The sequence below is a fragment of the Enhydra lutris genome, unplaced genomic scaffold (genome assembly GCF_002288905.1).
Source record: "Enhydra lutris kenyoni isolate GAN:26980312 unplaced genomic scaffold, ASM228890v2 scaffoldscaffold41, whole genome shotgun sequence".
Classification (NCBI taxonomy): domain Eukaryota; kingdom Metazoa; phylum Chordata; class Mammalia; order Carnivora; family Mustelidae; genus Enhydra; species Enhydra lutris.
In genome coordinates, this window is record NW_019154125.1 from 2,774,376 (window position 1) to 2,797,462 (window position 23,087).

A 23,087-nucleotide genomic window follows, 5' to 3' on the forward strand; every position below is an offset into this window, starting at 1 on the left:
TTTTTGATGGCAAGTGGAGCAGAAAATATCCTCCCTCACCCCCCACTAAGTTTGATGTCATTTAGGGATATCATTATGAGCTGAGGCTATGCAGACAAAAATGCATGTAGCAGACTGCCTACAGAGGAAACACTCACTCCACCACCATCGCCATCGCCACCATCTCTAAAACCTCCACCACAGGAAAAATCAAGCCTTTTATAATTGAAGACATTATAAAGGTCCAGATACAAGCCTATTCATTCTTTAATAGAATCAATTCTCAACCCAATCCCCATATAATCCCTGAAAATGTCATTAACAAGCCACACTAGTAAGTTTTGAAAATCTCTATGGGCATTGTTTACACTTATAATTAAGCCTGGCTGATTCTCCTGTTACCAAAAAAGTGGAAAGGCACAATAAAATCCATTCTCAGAGAATCCAAATCCATCTCTTTTCCTTGGCTTTCAGGCAGTTAGAGATATAAATTTTGATTAAAACTCTTCAAAAAACTTTACGCTCTTTAATAGGCCCTGGCATGGTTAACAATACCATACAATTGGGAGAAAGAAACCCAGGGGCAGCATGGCCTTCAAAGTTCATGCCAGCAGATGGGAACTCTGGATCTCCTCTGGGTCTCACCAGTGACCCCATTTATTTCTCTTCCAATGACCAGGCCCAGCCATCGTCCTATTAACAAGTAAACAAGTGAACTAGAACTACTCTTAATTGTGTATCCCTGCCAAAACTTTAGTTCCACCTTCTCTGAAACTCCTTTCTTTTTTGTTACCTTTCAAGCAAAGAGTAACACAGAAGAGAGGTGATTGCTCCTTCCACAAAGCACAGCATAATAAAATGTTTGATCAAAATATTTTAATAAAGATTCTTTCTGACATAGATACACATACAAATGGTCGTACATAGCTGTCATAGTCTGATTGACCTATTTAAGATATATATCATTCTTTACACATCCAAAACCCGCCAGTAGATCCATCATAGCTCCCAACTCGCCATCCAACCTGACAAACTGAATTTGTATTATCTGCAAGGAGTGGAAAATAGCAGGACTCCATTTTTTAAAAAAAGGTTTTCTTGATTTTCATAGGACAGAAAGGCAGGCAAACAGCCATGCAAACTAAAACTGAAAGCTCACTTTGGGTAAATAGCTTCTCGCTCTTCCTTAGTTTTATTTCTTTTTAAATTTTATTTTTTTTAGAAAAATAACTAAGGATTTCACACCATAGGCAAATCAAACCAGTCTTTTAACTTAAATAATTCTCCACAGTTAAAATAACTTATATATGTACATATATATTAAAAGCAATTAAATTAGACCTTTTAAAAATGCACAGCACAGCCTGGAAAAATATTTGCTTAGCATGTTCTTACTTATAGGATCTATTGCTGTGATGTCTTTCCCTTTTAGAATGCAAAGGAGTCCCCTTTCAAAAAAAGAGATCAATTCATTCATCAATTAAGAATACACCTTTCCTGTAATTTTTGGACTGAAGCAATTTATTAAAGCTCAATTTAAATACAGGGATGATGCAACTGAAAATATCCAGGTGACCTTTGATAAACCTAAGCAGCTCAGATACATCAATATGTCTCTTCATACTTGTTGGCAAATAAACCTTTTAAACACTTGGCACACAGTATAAGTTAATCTATAAAACAGAATTTTAGAGGCATTAAAAAAAATCTGCACATAAGACCCATGACCTTAACACATGATAAATATTGTTGATGTGGAAGGGTCATTGAAGAATAACAAATAAATACCATGAATTGTTAATACATCATTGCAGAGTGAAAAGTAACAAGGTGCACATAAATATTTTTAAATGCAATTCTTTCAGCCACAGTCAGTTTTTTATATCACTCTTGCCAAAACTTTTGAGCGTTTTCACAGGATTAAAGTTCAGAGACAATAAAAAATACAAGTCTTTTCATAGCAATGTGTCTCTTTCTGGTTTTTTCCCCCCCACTTAAATAAGTCTACATTTCAAGTTTTTCTCCTGGCTCAGAATCAAAATTTATTTTCAAGTGCCCTTTCTGATTTGTCTGAATGAATATTCCGTCCCACAAGCCACCCAACCCGGACTCCTCCTCTGCCCCTCAGCACTAGCCAAATTCACAATTATTAGTAGGATTAGTATTTTGCCATTGAATAAATAATCTCCACGCTTAATAACCAAGCGACTACTTCCCAACTTATTTCTTAAACTCCCTTGCGGTCTAGGCTGCCACCAAAGTTGCCACTTTTCTGAGAAAAAAAAAAGACATCCATACTTCATCCCAACTCCACCTCCCTCCTCCCTCCCTCCCCACCCCAAAGACGGAGATTCTGGGGATGTCAAGGCTAAAAGTCCCGTTTGTCTCTGATATTTCTCCTCAGTTCTCGCCTCTGCTTTGTTTGCTTTGCAAGTGTTTCACAACTACGAGAGGACCAAAATAAAAAGGGAAGGGGGGGCAGCTTTTCACTTTCCTCTAGCTTTTGGGTCGGTCTTGTGTTTTCCGGGGCGGAGGGGGGTGGTTGTTTAAGGCTTCTCCGTGCACTGTTTGCAGAGGCTGGAGGAGACGCTGTTAAACAGGGCGCACTTCTCCGGACAGGAGGCGGCCGGGGGCAGCCCAGCGCTGAATGGGTAGCCGGCAGCCTGCTCATAGGCGCCAAGCGCCGGGTGCAGGGCAGCGGCCGCCGCCGCCGCGGCGGCGGAGCTGGGCAGCGACGCGGCCGAGATGGCCTGGCCCTGGTTGAGGTAGGCGACAAGACGCCGCATCTCCTCCAGGGCCTGCGCCTGCATGAGGATGTAGTTCTTGGCGAGCAGCAGCGTGGCGATCTTGGAGAGCTTCCGCACCGAGGGGCTGTGCGCGTAAGGGATGACCGCGCGCAGCTCGTCCAGCGCGTCGTTCAGGTCGTGCATCCGCCGGCGCTCCCGGGCGTTGATGTTGAGCCGCAGCGCCTTCTGCTCTTTGGATTTCTTGCTGCTGCTGCTGCTGCCGCTGCCGCTGCCGCCGCCGCTGCTGCTACCCCCGCCGCTGCCGCCGCCGCCGCCGCCGGGACCCCCCGGGGGGGCGCTGGCGCCGCCGTGGAGGTGGGTGTTGGAGCAGCCCTCGGCCGCCTTGGCGCCGCCGCCTCCCGCGCCCGGGGAGGCCCGCGGGTCGCCAACTCCGGCCCGCAGCACCAGCTCGCAGCGGCCGTCGCTATCGTCGTCGGGGCTCTGCTCGCCGCCGCTGCTCTCGGCCACCGAGCCCCGGCTCGCACTCTCGCCGTATTTGAGGCACAGGGCGGCCCCAGCCGGCAGACTGCTCAGGCTAGGGTCGCCCCCAACGCCGGCAGAGCCCACGAGCAGCCCGGGGACGCCCACCCCGCCGCCGCCTCCACCGCCTCCCGCGCCGCCACCGCCTCCCCCAGGCGGTGGCAGCAGCAGCCCTGCCCCCTCGGGGTCAGCCGGCTCGAAGCAGCCCAGGGGCGATGAGGAGGACGATGCCGGGCGCTCCCGGGGCGGCGGCGCCAGGGACAGGTCCATGCCCGGGGGCGTGGAGCGGAAAGCCGCCTCCAAGCGCTTGGCGGTGGAGGCGCTCAGGCTCTTGTGCAGAAAGAGGTCGTCTTCGCCCGCGGCGGCCGCGCCGAGGTGCAGCCCGCGCTCCATGGTCCGGCGCCGGCGCGCAGCCCCGGCCCGCCGCGCCGGCCGCCGCCGCCTCGGCTGGGGGGTCAGGCGGCGCCGCAGACGCGCCCGAGCCGGGCTCCTGGGCTGGTGCGCGCGTCGGTCCCGGTGCTGCTGGCAGCCCTCTCCCCTTCTTTTTCTTTTTCGCCTTCCCCCGCGCTCTCCGCCTCCTCTTCTTCTTCTTCTTCGTCTCCAGCCGATGGTGCTGGCTGCTGGGGCTCACCATGGGCCGCGGCCCCGCATGGTGGGAGGGTGGGCGCGGAGGGAGTGGAGCCGCCGCCGCTGCCGCCGCCGCTCTGAGCCCAACCCCGCGCCGCCTCTCCGCACCGTTTATCTTGCTTGGATTCACCTTCAAGAGATTTCCGGACCCATCAACCAGCCGCCGCCACAGACGGGGGAGTCTTTTACATCATTATCTCTGAGTAGGTTATTATGAAGAAGACTCGCCTGTTGGGACAGCGCTTTCTACCCAATCAGGTTAACGTTTTAATTAATAGGATTAAAACGGTAACAAACAATCGCAGGCGCTATCTGGCCGCGAGTCTGAATAGTTTCATTTCCCAGGTCTGAAGACAGGCAGCAGCTAGAGCTTTATAAAAGGCGCCGGCTCCATTATTCTGCGTGCCATCTGTATACACAGCTTAGCGCATATGTTTGCAAGGCGCTGGGTCCTGTTAGTAACCCAACAACTGCCTTTAGCTTGACATGTGTGGCGACTTTCACTCATCAATGAGCACACTAAAAGCCCTACTTAGAGCCGAAGATGTTCTTTGCTCCTTCAGCAAATTGTAGATCGGCGGCAAAGCCTGGGAGTCCCGGGGAAAGCAGACGCCCCCATCCGCCGCACCCCACCCCCACTGCCCTTCCCTCGCCACTGCTGTCTCATCTTGTGCTAAATTACCCTTGCGGGCGAGAATTACACTCCACCCCTGTTCGTAGAATGACTCTGATCCGGATTTGGTGATGGGAGTTTCGGGGGGAAGTAGTGTCCCGCTGGCTTGCCCAAAATTCACCCAGGATTCTCAGGAAGAGAGCAAAGCAGTCGTCCCCCTTGAACACACTGCCTTATTTCCACCCGCACGCCCACTGCTCATTTCCTATCCGGGTTGGGGAGGAAAAAAAAAAAGGAAAATGGAGAGCAACTTGATTATGCAGCCCATTAGATTAAAAAAAAAAGGAAGGGGTGCGTTTGCAGCGGTCTCCAAATAACTGAGACAGTGATGGTGATTATGAAGCATACGATTTCCTAAACGGGAGGAAACTGATTTCTCAAACTTTCCTCAAGATTAAAATCCAGTTGTTTCAGAACAGCCAACTCCACCAGGAGTCAAACCCTCTCACACACCAAGGGGGACATTTGTGCGTATTTATTTACCCGGAAACATAACCGACAGCTAGGAAGCCATTCAGGGACCTCTGGATCGGATCTGCCTCGGTTGTTCTTGGAGGGCTAGGAAGGGGAGAGCTGTGAAAACCAGTGCTCCTTTCCGGATGAGAAATGGTACACGCGGTCCTCTCGCTCCTGAGTTCGATCTGGGAGCACATGGTATTTAGCGGCTGGTTTTCATCCTTATGACATAAGTAAAAACAATATTTCCCAACACCTCCAATAAATCTTTCTTATGTGGCAGAATTACTGAAGCCTATGAAATTTTTGGTTTCTCTGGTTTCATTAAAAACCTTTTAATTGTGGCTTTCAGAGTTGGCCCCAGGTGTTGGACTCTTTTCATTACATTTTGCTCTAATGTGATGAAATTCTAATTCTCTCCTTACCATATGGTTAAATTTCCCCACTGAGAATTAGTTGAAAAAGGAGAAATAATCTATTAATCTCTGTAATAGATTCACAAATGAGGTTCGCCACAGAACCTGTTTTTGAATGGTAATATCAGAACAGTTGGGCGCCTTATTTCATAAAGGAGGGGTGAGGACGACACAGGGGCGTCTGCATTTTCACCTGGAAAGAATGAAAAGGGGCCCAGCGGTATCTTTCCAGAATAATTGCCTGAGATTCAGTCTCCTGGGGACAGAAATACTACGCAGTCGTGGGTTACTTTCGCGCCTTCAGATTTACTGGAATCCAAAGATTGAGAAAAAGCTAGCGGGCTGCGGGAAGCTATCCAGCCCAGGACCCAGGCCGGTGGTTCTGGAAGGCTTGAGCCTGCCCACGTGTCTCACTGGGGACTTAAAAGCACGTTTACGTGCAGGGCGGCCTCTCGCTTGCCACTTCCCTCCCACTCTCCCTCCCCTGGCTCTCGCAGCTGTTAACCTCTCCCTTTAGGAAGCTAAAGACACGCTCCTGTTACTATTTTTCAATTAGCAGCTTTGTTTTCACTGGGATCATAAACAAAGGTTCACTATAAACATAGGTGAGTCCCGTGTGCTTGACCGTAATTTACCAAAGTCCTCTGGTCACTTCCCGAAGGGCTGAGGCTGGCGCCGTCGTGGCTCTGGCCGGACAGGCGACAGGTCCCCAGATGTCTCACGCGGTTTTCCCAGCTACCCTGCCTATCTGAGCGGGCCGGACTTTTCCGTGCGACGCCAGCATTCCTGATGGCCCCTCAGTGGGCACTAGATGGGCGAAGGATCCAGCACGCCCGGGTCCGGTAGGAGCTCGGGCTTAGCTACCCGCTGCCAAAATGGGCCGTGCTGCCAAAATGGGCTGTAATGGCCGAGCTGGAGCCCCACTGAAGGGGCTCTGCCCTGGCTAGACCTCGGACCCTCGCGGGACCCTGGTCCTTCGCCGCTACCACATAACTCAGCGCCGGAGAGCACCTCCACTCCTGTCTTCCACCTCCCTGCTCTCCCTGGCCATCCAAACTTCTAGAACAAACTTTTCCGCAACTATAGTTCACTCGGTTGGAGCCCCAAACCTCTCTCTTTGGTAGTTCAAGAAAATCCCCCCCGGTCTCCCCGGAGGAGGTGGCTGCTTAGTAGTCACAGGAAACTTAGCTTTGGGAAACTGCTGGAGAATTTATAGAAGCTCTAAATGTGGGCCTTGTAACAACCGTCGGGGAATGGTCTTCGAGGTTTATGCACTCGTAAACTTTTGCTGATTGCTTCTGGGAAGTTGTCAGGCACTTAACACTGCATTTATCTTATAAGGCAATGAAAACACATCTGCCCGGTGTCTCGTTACCTGGTTTAATCGTCGCCACCCTAAGTCACCGCCTAGGCTCCCTTCCTTCACTTGAGTGGGATCCCGCTGCCTGGCTTCCACCTGCAAAGGACTGGCCTCAGCTGCTCACTTGGTGCCCTCTGGCCCGAGGAGCTCTGGATAACTATGCTTGAACTTTATTCCGCCAAGAGGCTGGAAAAGAGCTCCGGAAGCAACTAGCGATTTGGAAAGGTAGCAGTGAACAAACCAAAATCAACACCTTCTGGCTGCTCAGAAAGAAAGGGTAGGAAATTGGCCGGCTGTGAAAACTCATGACCCACAGATGACCTCTTGAGAATGATGCATTGAAAACTAAATACTGGGACTCTGTGCAGTTTCAGAGACGATCACTGTGAATTACCAAAGCAACTGGGGGACAGGAGACAGGGGGACACTCGCAGCAGAGTGGAGGCGGCTCAGGCCACTCTGCCCGCGGGAAGGGTGGGTGGGCATCCATCACCAAGACCCAATAGGGCTCCCTTGTGCTGCCCAGGTTGGCGCTGTGAGGCTCATTGTCCACAACACATCCGCACAGGGAACATTCTCTGCAGAGTGTTGGATACAAAATTTCCAAACGCCAGAGCATGTTGTGCAAAAGTCAGTTTTGTTACAGCAGGAGGGAACATACCTATAGCTTTAAAAGCATTCTAGAATATTCAGCAACCATCACTGCAGTGAAATTTAGAGCATTGAACTTCAAACCAAACTAAAATTTTTAGGTCATAATTAAAAGTTTTGGTGATCATCTTTATTAGTATTTGCCTGAGATTTGAAATAGGACCCTAAATAAAGAACATAACACAATCTAATCTACTTTAAAGAGCAAACCCAGGAGTTTTTGTTATTTCTATAGCCCTAATAAACAGTTTACTTATCGAGATTTTAAAAGTTAGGAGAACCCCTGAATACTGGGATTTGGGTATCTGTGTGTGTTTCCTAAAGGAGAAAATTGTCCTATTTGTGTGAGAGAACATTCTAAAAAGTAAAAGCAAAGTTTGGCAAGAGTGACATGAACTTTGGCTTGGGAGCTGCTCTGGAAAAGCAAATTTCCTGGAGAGTGAAGGGAACCCTGTCCGGGCTGCGCTGGTCCGGAGGAGTCCTGCCTGGAAGGTCGCACGTGACGGGAACCGCAGGGAACCCAGCGCGGCTCCTTCCAGGGAGGCCGCTGGGGAAGTGCTGTCTCCGACGCGCGGAAGCAGGGCATGCCCCCAGCGCCAATCAATGGCACGCTGACCTTGAAGATTCATTTGCCTATCCCTGCCCTTCGTCCGCCCAGTGCCGTCCGGTGGCACCTGGGTCAGCTTGAAACCTGCACAGCTGAGGTTGATCGTCGAGCACCTCGCGGCGTTTGGGAAAGCGGGATCCAATCCGCGGCTGAAAGATTCAAGCCCATCAAGCTCCCCCAGTCAAGCCTTCCGGTGTCGTTTTGTCATCAGTATCTTCTCCCCTTTTTCGCCAGGTCCTACACAGCTCACCTGCAGAGCCACACTGTGGTTCCACCGGTGTCTTGGGGATTGGCGGGGCTAATGAAGAGGGCAGCGAGGGTGCTGGGACCATGGGCGCTGGAACATTCCTGGCAGCGTGCTAAGGGCCCCCGCATTGCAATTGTCCCGAAGTGCGTGTCAATTCCAAGGACTTCGTGGAAAAGTTGAAACCTGTTGATCTAAGTTCTTTCGGGAAGATTTTCTTTTTCTTTAAAGAAAAGAGGTTGACCCTCAAGCTGTTGGAACCTCAGAGAGCCCGGAGAAACGATTTTTTTCAGTATGACTGTGCACCCCACAGGGGCGCGCAGGTAGGTTCCCTACCCCCACCACCGAGGGCTCATTTGTCTCCCGCCGGAGCTTTCCGATTGTGCGGACTCTTAAGGGGAGGGGCTCGGGAAGGCACGCGTAAAAGCTTGGCGCTTGCCTGTCACTACAGAGACCCCAGAGAACGAGAGGTTATACAGAAGGAGATAGAGGAAGACTAGTAAAGACTAGTAAAACTTTCTGCAGAGTTCACTCCCCTCTTGGTTAGTTGGGGCACACTCCTGCATTCAGCTGCATTCCCTAAGGGCTGATTTACTTATTCGTGTTACACGTGTTTCCTCCCTGGAACCATACCTTCATCGAACGTTGGAAAACACTTTTAAAAGAAAAATTGTTTGCACAAAAAAAGATGGACAATTTTAGGGCTTGCCTTGTGTCACCAATTAAGAAACACCGCAGAGGTTTTAGTTTGGCTTTGGGATTTTAGCGCGGCGATTTAAAACCCACAGCGCCATCTCCTGGCAATAAGGAGAATACCAAGGTGGATGACAATACTTAAATGCTGAATATGAAATATTGAAGGATGAGACAATTTTACGTCTCCAAAATTATTTCAGTGATAAATTGATTACGATTACAAAACGTGAGCTGGAAACTTATGATCATTAAAACTTGTCAGACACTATCCTGGAAGCTAGTTATTTGTAAATAGAAGTTTGTATCTTATATTTACATATACATAGTTTTTACAGAGGCAGATATAGTTGTTATTCTAAGGACTTATGATAAAACATAATTCCCTAATTTGTCATAAGTACATAATTTGAAAAAAGAAAATAACCACAACTTAATTTCTAAATCAGGATTTTAATTAGTCATTTTATGCCAAAGATACTGTAACTTTATAAATACCTCAGGGCTCTCAGGAATTAATTGACAAGTGAAACCCAAGTGCTGAATACTATTGAGATACTTTAATCGCCAAAAGATTTCTTTTTCAAGTGTGGGTGTTTTCAGTAAAAACAGTTCTCTTCACTTGCTTTTTGGGGATTCTACTTACCATATATAGCAGAAAGGAGACAAATGGGAGATGATGATGTGTTGAGATATTACTGCTGCTAATAACTCATCGAATTTTTCCAACCAACATTAGTAAATAATCTTCCCCACTTTTCTCAATTAAGCTTCTGCTTTCTCTGTTTAATAGTCTTCTCATGGCACAGTCTTTCAGAATGTCTTATTTAGGCTTTCTGAACTTGAAATTATCAATTGAAGCCAAATTATTTCCCTCAAATTTAACGCACACAACAGAATTTTGGATACTTAACACTTTGATGAATTAAAATGTTTCTAAAGTGTATTTTCACAAGCTTTGATCCTTTTTATAAATACAATTAAAATCCAACTTTGAGATGATACCCTAATTAAAATATTATATTATAATATAATATTTATTATATAATATATATTATATAATATATAATATATTATTATATTATAATATACTATATAATATAGTATATTATAATATGTTGTATTATAAATACAATTAAATATTATAAATACAATTAAAATACAACTTTGAGATGATACCCTAATTTAAAACATTTCTCATCTACAATTAATTACACAGGCCAGCTGCTTGTAATACAAATAAAAGTAGATATGCTTTCGATAGTGTACAAAATATTATGAATATCCTTCAAAAATATTGTAGCTCAAACAGACAAATGTAAACCTTACTTCAGTTAAAAGATTAGTTTTATTTGATTCATTACAGTGAAAATCTATTAAGCCAAATATTTGGACTCATTTACTCTGTCAATGTAAGAGTTCCTGTTTGGAAGAAATTTGATTATGTATAGGAGGAACTAGATAAACAGATGGCTAGCTAGAGAGCTTTTCACAGTTAAATTTTGAAATTTAACATGGATAAGTTTGACACCTTCTCAAACATTTTTGATGAGGTCATTTGATCTCCTCTAGCAATGCAGTATTGTTGCACATAATCAATTTAAGTTTAAGAAACATTCACTGGGCTTTTCTAGTAATATATTTGGCTGAAAACTGTACTGATTGAGTTGTCCACTTGGAAATACACACACACACACACACACACATACACATACACACATTTGTGCTGTATTTACATAATGGTAAGCAAGTATTATAAAAAAGGAAACCAACAGCTGCAAGGCATCATGACATAAGTGTCTTAACATAAAAATAACATTCTTCTGATGAAATGTTTCATTTGGACTACCTGAAGGGGGCCGTCATTTGCAAACGACCATGTTGGCAGACTATCCGGATTGTGTATCTATGGCGGAGCAGTGCCCATGTGGAGAATGGATATTACTATGCAGGGGGCATGAGGACATTCAAGTTAACCCCAAAAGTGATTTAAGGGCCTCCTGGTCTTAGGCACTTGCGAAAAAAAAGTCTCCCATTGCCATTATGGAGGAGAAGTCGAAATCTTCCCAGAAATATTGTTTTGTAATCCAGGTACTTAAACATTCTTACTCCCTTGAGTCCCTTCCCATATTCCCATTGTTTTTGAGAACAAGGATAATGGGGGGGGGGGGACAAAAAGGAAGAAAGAAGAAAGAAGGAAGGAACAAAGGAAGGAACCAGGTATGCAGATTTGAGGCCAAAGAACACATTGAGTATATTCAGTGTTTGTGGAAAGTCCTTGTCTCATAAAGATAGAGTCTGCTTTTCTTTTCAAAGGAAGTTTGTGGATTATGATTTTTGCCTATGTCCAAACTTGATTGCACTTCTCTCTGAATTTCTTTAAAAGGTATGAGTAGGGCGCCTGGGTGGCTCAGTCGTTAAGCAACTGCCTTCAGCTCAGGTCATGATCCCAGGGTCCTGGGATCGAGCCCCACATTGGGCTCCCTGCTCAGCAGGAAGTCTGCTTCTCCCTCTCCCACTCCCCTTGCTTGTGCTCCCTCTCTTGCTGTGTCTCTCTCTGTCAAATAAATAAATAAAATCTTTAAAAAAATAAAAATAAAAATAAGAGGTATGAGTAGGTGTAGTAGAAATAGCAGATCCTCTGTCGAGTAACTCTGTAATCCTTGGCAATTTTCTTGATCCTACTTAGCTTCAGGAGGACTATGGATCTGGTAATCATGCCTATCCTGACTGTCTCAGGGTATTAATCAAATGGTCTATGGGGAAGCGTTTTGTAAACATTAAAATGTTATGTGAATTTAATGTTAACACTTTATTATGCTTTTCCATTAAACCAGTTCAGTCTGACTGTTCCATTAAACCAGTTCAGTCACCTTTAATTATCATTATTGGTTTGTGTTTTGTTTATTTTTCTATCACAACGTTCAGACGCTGGCAGATTTCATGGCTTCCGCCATGCTGGAGTCTCATGGGAGCCGGAGCCGGAGCTGTTGGACACTTGATATTCCCCCTGCTTCAGTGTCTATATCCCCATTCCCTCTCCCTTCTCCTGAATATCCCTAACTGCCCTGCTTATGGAGGGTTTACTCTCTTTCTGCTATCTTGAACTGAATGAATTTGTCTCTAGTCAGTTACAAAGTGGTCACCATAGTGTGATTTGACTGAACTAACTGGTATATGGATAGAAAAATGGCCGTAGATTTGGCTCCAAGTCAGTTCTTACTCGGATATCCCACTGCGTTTCTATCCTTCACAACAGTCTTCTATAATAAGGCTTTCAAATGTGTGGAGCACACTTTTCAGTTTAGTGACATTTGTTAAATTAATGATTATATCATCTTTCTTCCTTCCTTCTAGATCATTAATATAAAAGCTTTGTGAATCCAGATCTATCATTGATCTTGGTGTGGCATTTGTTTCTTCCTCCCTATGGCTGGAGACATCAATGCTATTATTATTTCTGTTGTTTATGGTCCATCAGGCAGTTTTCAATTCAGTTGACAGTGTTCATCTCAAAGCCAATTTGAATTAATTTTTTATGAAAGATTTATGGAGACAATGTATGTCAGAGATCTAAATTTATTACGCACCTTGCCTTCTCTTACCCACTAATTTAGTTATTTTTATCAAGAAAGAAAATCAGGTTTGTCTAAATTATTTTTTCTTTGTAAACCTCAGCTTTTTATTGCTCCTTGTTTTAATGTTCTGTAAGTATTTGAAGAGAATTTCTACCTAAAATTTTTATTATTTTATTAGAATTAGAATTAAATCCATTCCTTGTGGATTGAGAAAAATATTTAAAGAAACAGAGTGGTAATATACTATACTTATAGAGATAGATGGTTTTTATAGACTTACGGTAGAAAGGCTTTCCTAGGCAAGGCAAAAACCCAAGGACTCACACAGGAAAAAGTTGACACATTTAACTACACATGAAAAATTAAATTCCTGTTCTGTAAGGAAAGAGACCATAAACAAAGTTAAAAGACAAATGGCAGACTAGGAGGTGAAAATAAACACATCCAATATACAAAGAGTTTCTACAAAACAGCAAGAAGCTACCTAATAAAATAAATAGGAAGATAATTTAATCTGGCAATTAGAAGAAATATAAATGTCCAAAGCACGATATAAAAAACGTTCAGGACCATTAATAAAAAGAAAATACAAATTAAAACAATTTTTAAAATAGGTCAAAATTATTAAAAAATTAATAATATGCAGAGTTGTGAAGCGAAACAGTTGTAGTCAAAATAGTTATAGTCTTTCGGGGAAGGTGATTTGGAGTCTGACACAGAACTAATGGACTGAACACTATACATATATGTATAAAGATTTTTTGAAAGGGCAGAAAATATGAAACAATCTAAATGTTCTTCAGTAAGCAAATAATTACATAAATAATAATGCCTCCATTCTATAAAATGGTATGCAGATATACAAAGTAAATGAACTGACCTGGAAAGACATTTCTGATCCATAATTTAGTTCAAAAAGAAAAATGTAGAATATAATATGGGTATTTTTGGAATCACAAAGGGTATGTGGGTAGATACATGCAGGAAAAAAATCTGTAAGAAGTTTACTGATAGTTAACCCCGGTTCCCTTGAATTGGACAGCTGAAGGGTAGGGGAAACTTGAACTGGAGAGCCAAGGGTGGTTTCCTATGAGTTATTTTAATTACCTGGATAAAATTATGCAAGTAGATATTTGCATAATTGCTAATAGCAATTATATATTTGCTATTATGTGAATAGCTTTTCTTAACAATTAAAAAATCTTAAGAACAAAAGATTCAATAAAGTGCTAATACTTTCTCTAGGTTCTTTGCATCATTATTTATTCTCTTTTCCTTTTAAAAGTATTAACAGTAGTTTTCCTAATTTTAACCACTTGCTCTCCATATTTTTGTCCCTCAAATTTCATTACCTGAAACCATTTTCTCTCATGTCATTTGGATCAAAAATGCATTTTTAAAATAATAATGACATTTATGAACAATATATATTCTCATTTCCTCAAAGTTGCCAGCCCTTCTTCCCCAGCAACTAAATTTTTGAGAAACAACAACAACAACAACTACAACTAAGACATGAAAAATACATACTGCAACCTCAGTGACTTTATTGCATTTCAGTAAAGAACAAGGCAGTTTTACTTTGTAAATTGAGCCATTTTATGATTTTAGCATAATCACAGAACCGGTTTTTAAATACCAGAAGAAATACAGATTTTCCTGGAACAAGAACTGTGACTTTCAGCTCTAAGTGATTCTGGGGTAGGGCTTTACCCTTTTGGCCTCTTTCCATGGTTTGTATTATCATTTGCCCATGCTGTCTACTGGCTCAAGAGTGAAAGAACAATGGCTCTTGCCTTCGAGGTACTCAAATTCCCCCTCTCATCTTTAAGGGAGTGCTATTTTCCAGTTCCACTCAGATGTCTGATTGTCAGCTTTATGTCTCAGAAAGTATTCCTCGCAATTCAAGTACAGTAAAGTATCTAGCTCCCGCTAGCCTCTGTGTACTATATAACTTTTATAGTCATTATAAAAAATAATTTATTGAAAAAACTTAAACCTTATCCAACTCAGGTGACTTTTGATTTAAATGTCTGTGAGCCTGGCTATGGTAATCAGTGATGGCAGGTTTTTTTTTTTTTTCCTCCTGAATTAAGTTTGCGTTTATATCACAAAATTAGAAGGTACGAAAATAGACATCTCAAAGATAACTAGTTAGAAGAAATGGAGAGTCCACAGTCCCCATTTTACCATTACTTGCTTTGGAATCACATTTAATACAAGGCCTGGAGAAACTTCCTTTTCTTTGTGTCGTATTTTTTCTTTTCTATATATTTTTACTTTATTTGAGCTGCTGCATAGTAAAGTCTAAAATACAGCAAGCCTCACTCCCTGTGAGTGTTTATTGGAAATATTTTGTTAGACAAAATGATGAGGAGCCATGCGAGCCATTAACAGTAATATTAGACATTCAGAATAATAATTAATTATGAAAAGATTTTTAGGAGGTTATTTAAAGGCAAAGGTATGGGCAACAAATCTCTATGAATGCTTAACTGCTTACCCTCTAAAGACATAAACTCTCCATATATTGTGATCTGAATTTGAAGGTGCTGTGCTGACAGCAGTATTTCCTATGCACACGGATAGAGCTGACAAGATCAATGTGTCCTCTGCACCCCTTACATGCTCTGGCTAGGGATTGTGTCCATTGCTTCTAATGTGTGTTTCACTACCTGTGGGTTGCTGTGTTACTTAGTCTTTAAACATTCAAATGAAATCACTCCTTACTCAAATGCAAATGCAAATAGCACCAAGCTATTTTTATATTTGCCAACTGAGCTCTTCTGACTCGGACTGTGGTCAAAGCAATTAAGTCATCTTTCATCTGTGGGTAGTTTGATGTGCCAAGACCCAGAAATATCATTTGTGTTGATCATGCTACCATTTAAAAGAAAGCAATTTGCATACTACTTAAGGTCAGAGCGCCTCTTCACTGTGTGCGTGTGTGTGTGTGTGTGTGTGTGTGTGGTACTCTCAAACTCCTTATATTTTCTAGTTGCCCATCCTGTTGTTACAGCCTTTTTCTTTTCTTTTCTTCTTCTTCTTCTTCTTTTTTTTTTTTTTTAAGGCATTGGCCTATTTGTTAATTTAAAAAAGATATTATGATTCAGAAAGAGCATGTCAAAAACAATCTCAGGCTACAGTTAAGGGAGTATATAATGAATACAGGCATCTTTGGTAGAATCTGATGCTGGGTAAGGTATGAAGACATAATTGTTATCTACAGAAGCTTTTAAAATCAGTCTCCGGTCTACTTCCAATTGCACTGAAGGATAAGGAAAGACAAGAGAACAAAACTTTTGGGAGAGATGAAGACCTGAAACCTGCAAACTTACTTCCTAGAATCTTAAACAAATGTTCAGAAAAAAAAAGAGCTGTCCACATGAAAAGCAGCTTCAGAAGAGGAAATGTATCAGAGAGGCTTACAGATGACAATGTATCCAAGAAAGCATTGATTCTTAGGGAGGGTAACTCATAATAGAGGTGAGAGTTTTGAACCATGGGTTAGTTCCACAGGTAAGAGAAAAAGCTGAGAGCTTCAGCAAGAATTTCTTCAGCTGGGTGCCCCTGTTGTTAAACGTCTACCTTTGGCTCCCATCATGATCCCAGAATCCTGAGATAGAGCCCCATATTGGGCTGCCTGCTCAATGGGAAGACTGCTTCCCCCCTCTCCCACTCCTCCTGCTTGTGTTCCCTCTCTCTCTGTGTCTCTCTTTCTGTCAAGTAAATAAATACAATCTTAAAAAAAAAAAAGAATTTCTTCAGCCTAGTTTTGAAGAGTAACAGTTCTGCAGGGAGAAACTATGCTTCAAAGCTCATTAGCAGGATAAAATGTGATCTTCATCTTGAGAAAGGTACATAGCTAGTTTTTAAAACCCACCTGAAGGAGCAGAATCAGGAAAGCTCCTGCCTCTACAAAGCATGTCAGAGTAATTTTGTAACCTAAATTAAGGTAAGTGGTGACAAAAGCTATTTAAACATTCCAGCAATGCATCTATCTGTATCACCCTGATTCAGTTCGTGCAGTACAATTCAATTCAACTGGATACAGCCATCATGTACAGAGCTTTCTCTAAATCCTGATTCTGAGAGTTCTGCTCTTGAAAATAGACATATAGGCACACTCGGGTGGCTCAGTCGTTTAAGTGTCTGCCTTCTGCTCAGGTCGTGATCCCGGGGTCCTGGGATCATCGGGCTCCTTGTTCAGCAGGGAGCCTGCTTCTCCCTCTGCCTGTGCTCTTGCTCTCACTGTCTGTGACAAATAAAGAAAATCTTTAAAAAAAATGAAAATAGATATCTGATTAATATTTTATTTGTTAATGTAGTTGTATCTTAATAATAACCACAAAAATTCCAAATGAGACATGTGCTAACTGTCCGGAAACTCCAGATGCCCTAGAGGAAGGTTTGGTGGATTCAGATGAAGCGGTTTTAGGTCAATGCTACCCTAGATGGTGCCACTGCCACCTAGTGGCATGAATTTAGAGACACGGTACATGTAGTACAAAGAGTATCTTGTTAGTTAATTGGATATAATTTCAGGAGAAGCAACCATTATACTAGACACCATAAAAAGAAATTTACTATTAGCAATTGAAAATATCAAATTGTAGCTTTTCCTTTACCTCAAGGAAAGACACCCCCCCCCTTATCACAGTCTCCCCGTCTTAAGTCTATATACACTCCATTGTCCTTGTAATTGCATATATATAGTATACTTTGGGAAGGAGATAGAAAATAATCACAGCCTGTAAGGCTTGTGAATTTATTTGGAGGTTACAAAGGCACTTATTGCAAAATGGGCCATTAGGTAGATAAACAGATACTTCTTAAAATCTCATTTTATAATATAAAAATGGATTTTATGGATTTTTACATTTGCTCAAGTGCCTAACATAATTTCAACACTTCACATCCTAGTAATTATTTAAGGTTTTTAAAAGTGGCTGGTGAATGCCTTCATATATCTTAGCTTTCTCTCTTTCACTGATTCTTATCTTTATTTGTTTTTAACACATCTGTAAAGACGTATTTCATTTTTTATATTCATCATATTCAGGCTTCATCTTATTTTTATTGTGGTTTTACTTTAATTTGTGACCGTGAATAATTGCACACTTTATCTTACATCTTAAAGAAGAAAAAATACTTGCAGCCATATTCTATAGCTTTTCCATACAGGAATGAAGATTGCTACATTACTCGCTCCTTCACTTTCCACAGCCCTGGCTAAGGCTAAAATAAGTCAGGAACAGCCATCTTCAGAAATACATTCAAACATGATGGTCACAGGGTAAAAAAGAAAACAAGGTGCATGGTTGCCACAGTAAACATTTTCTTGACTTTCTGTTATGAGCATTAGGAAGTCCTGGGACATGGCATTTTCTTGTTAATTAAATTGTATAACCATTAACAAGTCTTTCCCCTGACCCTCAGTTTCTTAATCTATATAATGAGTATAGTGTTTTCCTATATGGCAGGTGTCGGGGGAAGATTTGGTGGGCTTCAGATTTCTTCATAGCAATACTCAATGCCCAAAAACAATGAAGTAAAAGAAAGCTAATTCCAGGGCAAGCATGATCCAAGAATGGCACATGCATCAAAGCTGTCCATTAAGTCTGAAGGCAAAGAGCTAGTTACTCCCTAACAGGAATAAACTCAACATTTCTGAGTCTATCCGGGAAACACCACTGATACAGACATTCAGCCAGCCATGCAGTTAATTAAAACAAAGAACTCAGAAATTCAGAGGACTTGGTAAAAGGAATGGAGTATGCATTTTATTCCAATTAAAACTAAGACAAAACATCTATGGGGATCACTAGTATTGGGACAGAAAGTAAAACTTGATAGCCCAAAGACAATATTTGATCAACAAAAAATGAAATGAGAGATAGGAAAAAGCATTAGTGTGGCAATTTCTTCATCTTCCGACATCAGTCAATACTATTTGAAAGGGAAATATGGTTTTAAAATAGCCATAATAATTCCAACCACTCAATTTTTTTCTGTGACTTTGATAAATTTTAGTGGTAAGAATTAAAGTTAGAATGTTTTACATTTCCCTTCCGTGTTGCTGTTAAGTGTAAATAAAGCTGAATAATTTTGGAATATGCAGAAAACAAACCCTATTTTGTAGCCATTTATGTATCTGTCTATTTATTTGTTATCATTATTTATGTATATGGAGATGTCCAGGCATATGCTAACTTATGTTTAATAAGAACAAGTTTAAGCTAGTTGGATTTAAAGTCATTACTTCTTTGTTTTTTGGCTTGAATCTCATTTAAAAAATACATCGTTTAGAAGAGTAGGTTTTAAAAAACAGAATACAATTAGTTTTAATAAAATAGAATAAAATAAATTCTTTTAAAAGACTTTATCTATTTGACAGAGAGAGAGAGAGACAGTGAGAGAGGGAACACAAGCGGGGGAGTGGGAGAGGGAGAAGCAGGCTTCCTGCTGAGCAGGGAGCCCTATTGATTGCGGAGTTTGATCCCAGGACCCTGGGATCATGACCTGAGTCAAAGGCAGATGCTTAACATCAGATACTTAACGACTGAGCCACTCAGGTGCCCCAAGAATAAAATAGTTTTAACTTAAGCTCCTAGCATTACCTTTTCCTATGATTTTTGTTTTGGGGCTTTGTTGGTCATAGACATGGAATGAAGCACTTAAATGTTCTGTTAATTTGGGTGACTGAAATAACTGGTACTATTTGACATGCTGAGCGAGTAACACAAAGATAGTATTCAAATTAAATACTATACCAGATGTACCCACGCTCCATACGGGTAGTTTGCAAATGTTGCTTATTGTGTGTTATGCATATCATGATTTCCTTTGATACCTAAAACTGTGAACTTTTGTTAGAATATGCATTATTTTGCTTCTAAACTCTTAACTCTATGTTGTTAAAATTGTATATGTTAAAATGTGGTCTGTAAAAGAAAGGTTCGTTGGGCTTCTCAAACGGAGTCAGGAAAAGGGTTAAAATCAACTTAAGCAAAAGTTATTCTTTGTAGTGTGAACATGGAAATGTATTTTAAAATTCAGTATAAGTTTTGAGAAAAACAAAGCATTTGGGAAATATTGGGTAGTGATTAACTGACAATATGATGTTTAAACTTTTTGAGTGCGCCCACTTAAAAATATCAGTGTGTGGCACAGAGCAGGAATGTGCTATCCTTGGCCACTGACAATTACATGGTTTCCACCGTCATCGGCATGTGTAACTCACTCAAACAACCCTTGCAATTATGTATGCTGTTCTAGGCAATCTGAACCTTCGATCGATTTTCCATCTTGGCTATTTCTTGATTATGTTATTCTAAGTTTTCCTTTAAAATTATGTTTTCTCTTTCATTTGTCTTCCTTTATAATATTTTCATCTCATCCTGCTGGGAATATTGAAATAACCATAAGGAAATTAAATAGTACTGCAATCACTGTTGGACACCTTTAATATACTTAAACGTTGTGCAATGCCGAAGTGATACAAGGGTTAAAAAAAAAAAAAGACATGGACCTTGTTCTCGGAAAGTTGACAATATAGGAGGTCAGATGTGGAAATAATATACTGATTTTGGTTTATTTGTCACCGAGGTGAATATTCCCTCTTTCCTCAAAGCAATAACAGTTTTTGAGTATAATGAGAAGATGAGTTTTTAAGTCACACAGACGTGAGCTTGAACTCTAGCTCTGTTACTTAGTAACTGTGAATTGAACTCCCATTTACTCAAGTTAAAATAAAAAAAGGAAACAATACCGCATGCAGTTATGATGTGGAATAAATGAGAAAATATTTATAAAACCAGCCCACTCTGTGGCACATTGTGCTCCCTTGATAATAATTACTTTTCTTCTTTATCACTTAACTCACATTGCAAGACAACTCTCGAATGTATTCCCAATATCTGTGAGGAAGCAATCTTTTCCTTCTATGTTTTGTTTCACTATATTTCACACCTGCATCCTTATATGTGACTCATCTCTATCTCTATCTCTTATCTCTATATCCTTGCCATTTTCCACCTTACTTGTTTTTTTTTATGTTTTAATTCTTATTTGATTGTACATTGTCTTGACATTATTCCCGTTTTTAATTTTCTTTTGTTATTGATCAAAACATCATTGCCCGTATCCCTCAATTCTTTGGAATCCCCATAGTGAGAGCAGGCAGGACTTCCTCTAACGGAGTCCAAACTAGTTCTCCTCACCCCAAGACAGACCAATAAGTCTCGAGACAAGATGTTGGGGTAAGGAAAGTGACTTTATTCAGAAAGCCATCAAGCCGAGATGATGTGGGACCATTGTCCTAAAGAACCATCTCCATCCAACCTGAAATTTGTGCTTGTATGTTAGGAGGAGGGGAAAGCCTGAAGAGGATGGTCAGGAGGTGACTGACGTCCATAGCCATTCATGTGCCCGCAAGGATCAGGGGAAGGGTTGTGATATTTTTCTGTCCTTGGTCTATTGATCTTTGCCTACTGGATTCCCGGAATGATGCTCCTATAAATCTTAGACATGGAAAATGTTATTCCTGTACGTACTTCCTTATCTCCTCTGTGATACGTGGCTTTTAGATAGGGGCAGTTGGCATCAATGTTAACATGCTTATGTGCAGAATTAAGCATAAGTTTCTAAGCTATACGTCAGAGTGGCAAGGGAAATTGAAGCAAAATGTAGTCAGGTATGCTAAATTTCTCCCTGTGACACTCCCCCAATATGCAGCAGCACCTGTTCCTGCCTCTTGCTCTTGGAAAAAGAGGAACGTTTCCTGCCAAGTGGGGCATGTCCCTCCACATGGACGTGGTACCACATTCTTCCATGTCTCACACTATTCCCTCTATGCTGCAGCATTGTTAATAGTATCCACCAGTCACTCCAATCCTAAAACAGAACAAAACAAAGGAAGGCTGTCCTCATCCCTACAGTTCCCTCAAGCTGCCTTCCTCTGCCTTTCTTTCCCTATAATCCCAAGTTTCTTTAAAAAACATTTTAATTTCTCTTCTCTACTTCAGTTCCACTTCTGTCCTCAATCCACTACAGTCTGACTTAACCTACCAACACTCTATGAAAATTGTTTTCACTAAAGACATTTTTGACATGGGTTTTTGAAACCCAATTCCCTTTAAAGACATTTTTTTTCTTATCTTAGTTGACCTCTGGACTGTATTTGACAGTGGACCATGCCCAGCTCTTCATTCTAGCCATACTGACCAACTTGCTGTGTTCTCTTTTACTTCTCTCCAGGGGATAGGTGTTATTCCAACCAGGGTTTTTCTTTCCATCCCTGCCCCTTCACTCCATTCTTTATCTAGACTGTGATAACAGTTTATTCTCATAAATAGGTCTTTAATTAAATATCCAATGTTGGAAATAAAAATATATTACTAACAATGGTCATCTATGGTAACAGACAACTGTAAAATATCAGTAGCTTAGCAAACAACAACTTTATTTCAGGTCCATTCTTGGTCCAAGATGATCGTTCTTAGTTGGGAAACTCTCTTGCCATTGTTCTTCTTTAAGTGGGGATTCTGGGATTCTAGCTCCTTCCATTTTCTTGAAGTTACTTCCTTAAACATGTAGGCCCCAAGGGTGCTGTGGGTAGGAAAACGAGTATGGCAAGAACACTACTACGAATTATCTGTACCAGTGTGGAAATGACACACATCATTTCTGTTCATGCTGCATCAGCCGGACAAGCTGCATGGCCTTCCTTAGACACAAGGCAGCCCAGAGGCAATGCAACCTATGGAAGGGGGGGCGTGGATCCTTACTGTTAGCCAACGACAATTTATTACATTTTTCAACTTTTATATGACTTCGGCAATTCTCAGTAATGATTACATTTACTCTCCCAAAGGGTAATTAAGTGCTCTTTTGTGTCTCACCAATGATCGCCATTAACATTCACTGTTATTTGAGATGCTGATGCATTTGATGTTATAATGAGGTCCCAGGGAATGTAGCAGATTGTCTAAGGAGAGACCTTGTCTATATCTTCTCTCAAGTAAAACAGTTTTCTAGTGTCTCTCTGCCTCATTGATTCACCCTCTCTTTTCAAATCTCATCTGGAAACATGCCCTTCTCCCTGGACCATGCTTCTTGATTTATTTCTTCCCCTACTCTTTATTATTTAACTTTGTATAGCTTAATTAAATCAGGTTAAGTTACTGAGTATGAAGATGTTATTCAAAGGAAAGCTGTTACAATATTTAGCATTTTTATTTTACTTGATGTTTCCAAAGAGCTTTATAATATTAATTAATAAATTGTTACAACATTCCATGGAGCTAAATTGATTATATGTTTTTGTTTGTTTGTTTGGTTGGTTTTTTTTTTTTTCTTTTGAGAAATAACTCATTTCAGTAAAGAGTAATATTTTGCTTCAGACATATCTATATTAAATAGCTTTCCTTGGTCTAATACCAGTGAACATTTATAATGATCAAAGTACTAGCAATGATTTCTTGAGGTCCTACAGTGCATCAGAAGCCACGGTAAATACCTTATGCAGGTTAAATCT

The 23,087-nt window shown here is 41.4% G+C and overlaps 1 protein-coding gene across 1 annotated transcript; it reads right to left on the bottom strand.

The window, feature by feature from the left end:
- Positions 1-845: 845 nt before the first annotated feature.
- LOC111155483 (basic helix-loop-helix family member e22) lies at positions 846-3,638 on the bottom strand. The gene has a single exon (XM_022515648.1). It carries the CDS (start codon positions 3,636-3,638, stop codon positions 2,526-2,528), a length of 1,113 nt encoding a protein of 370 aa, XP_022371356.1. The 3' UTR covers positions 846-2,525.
- Between the last annotated feature and the right edge of the window lie 19,449 nt (positions 3,639-23,087).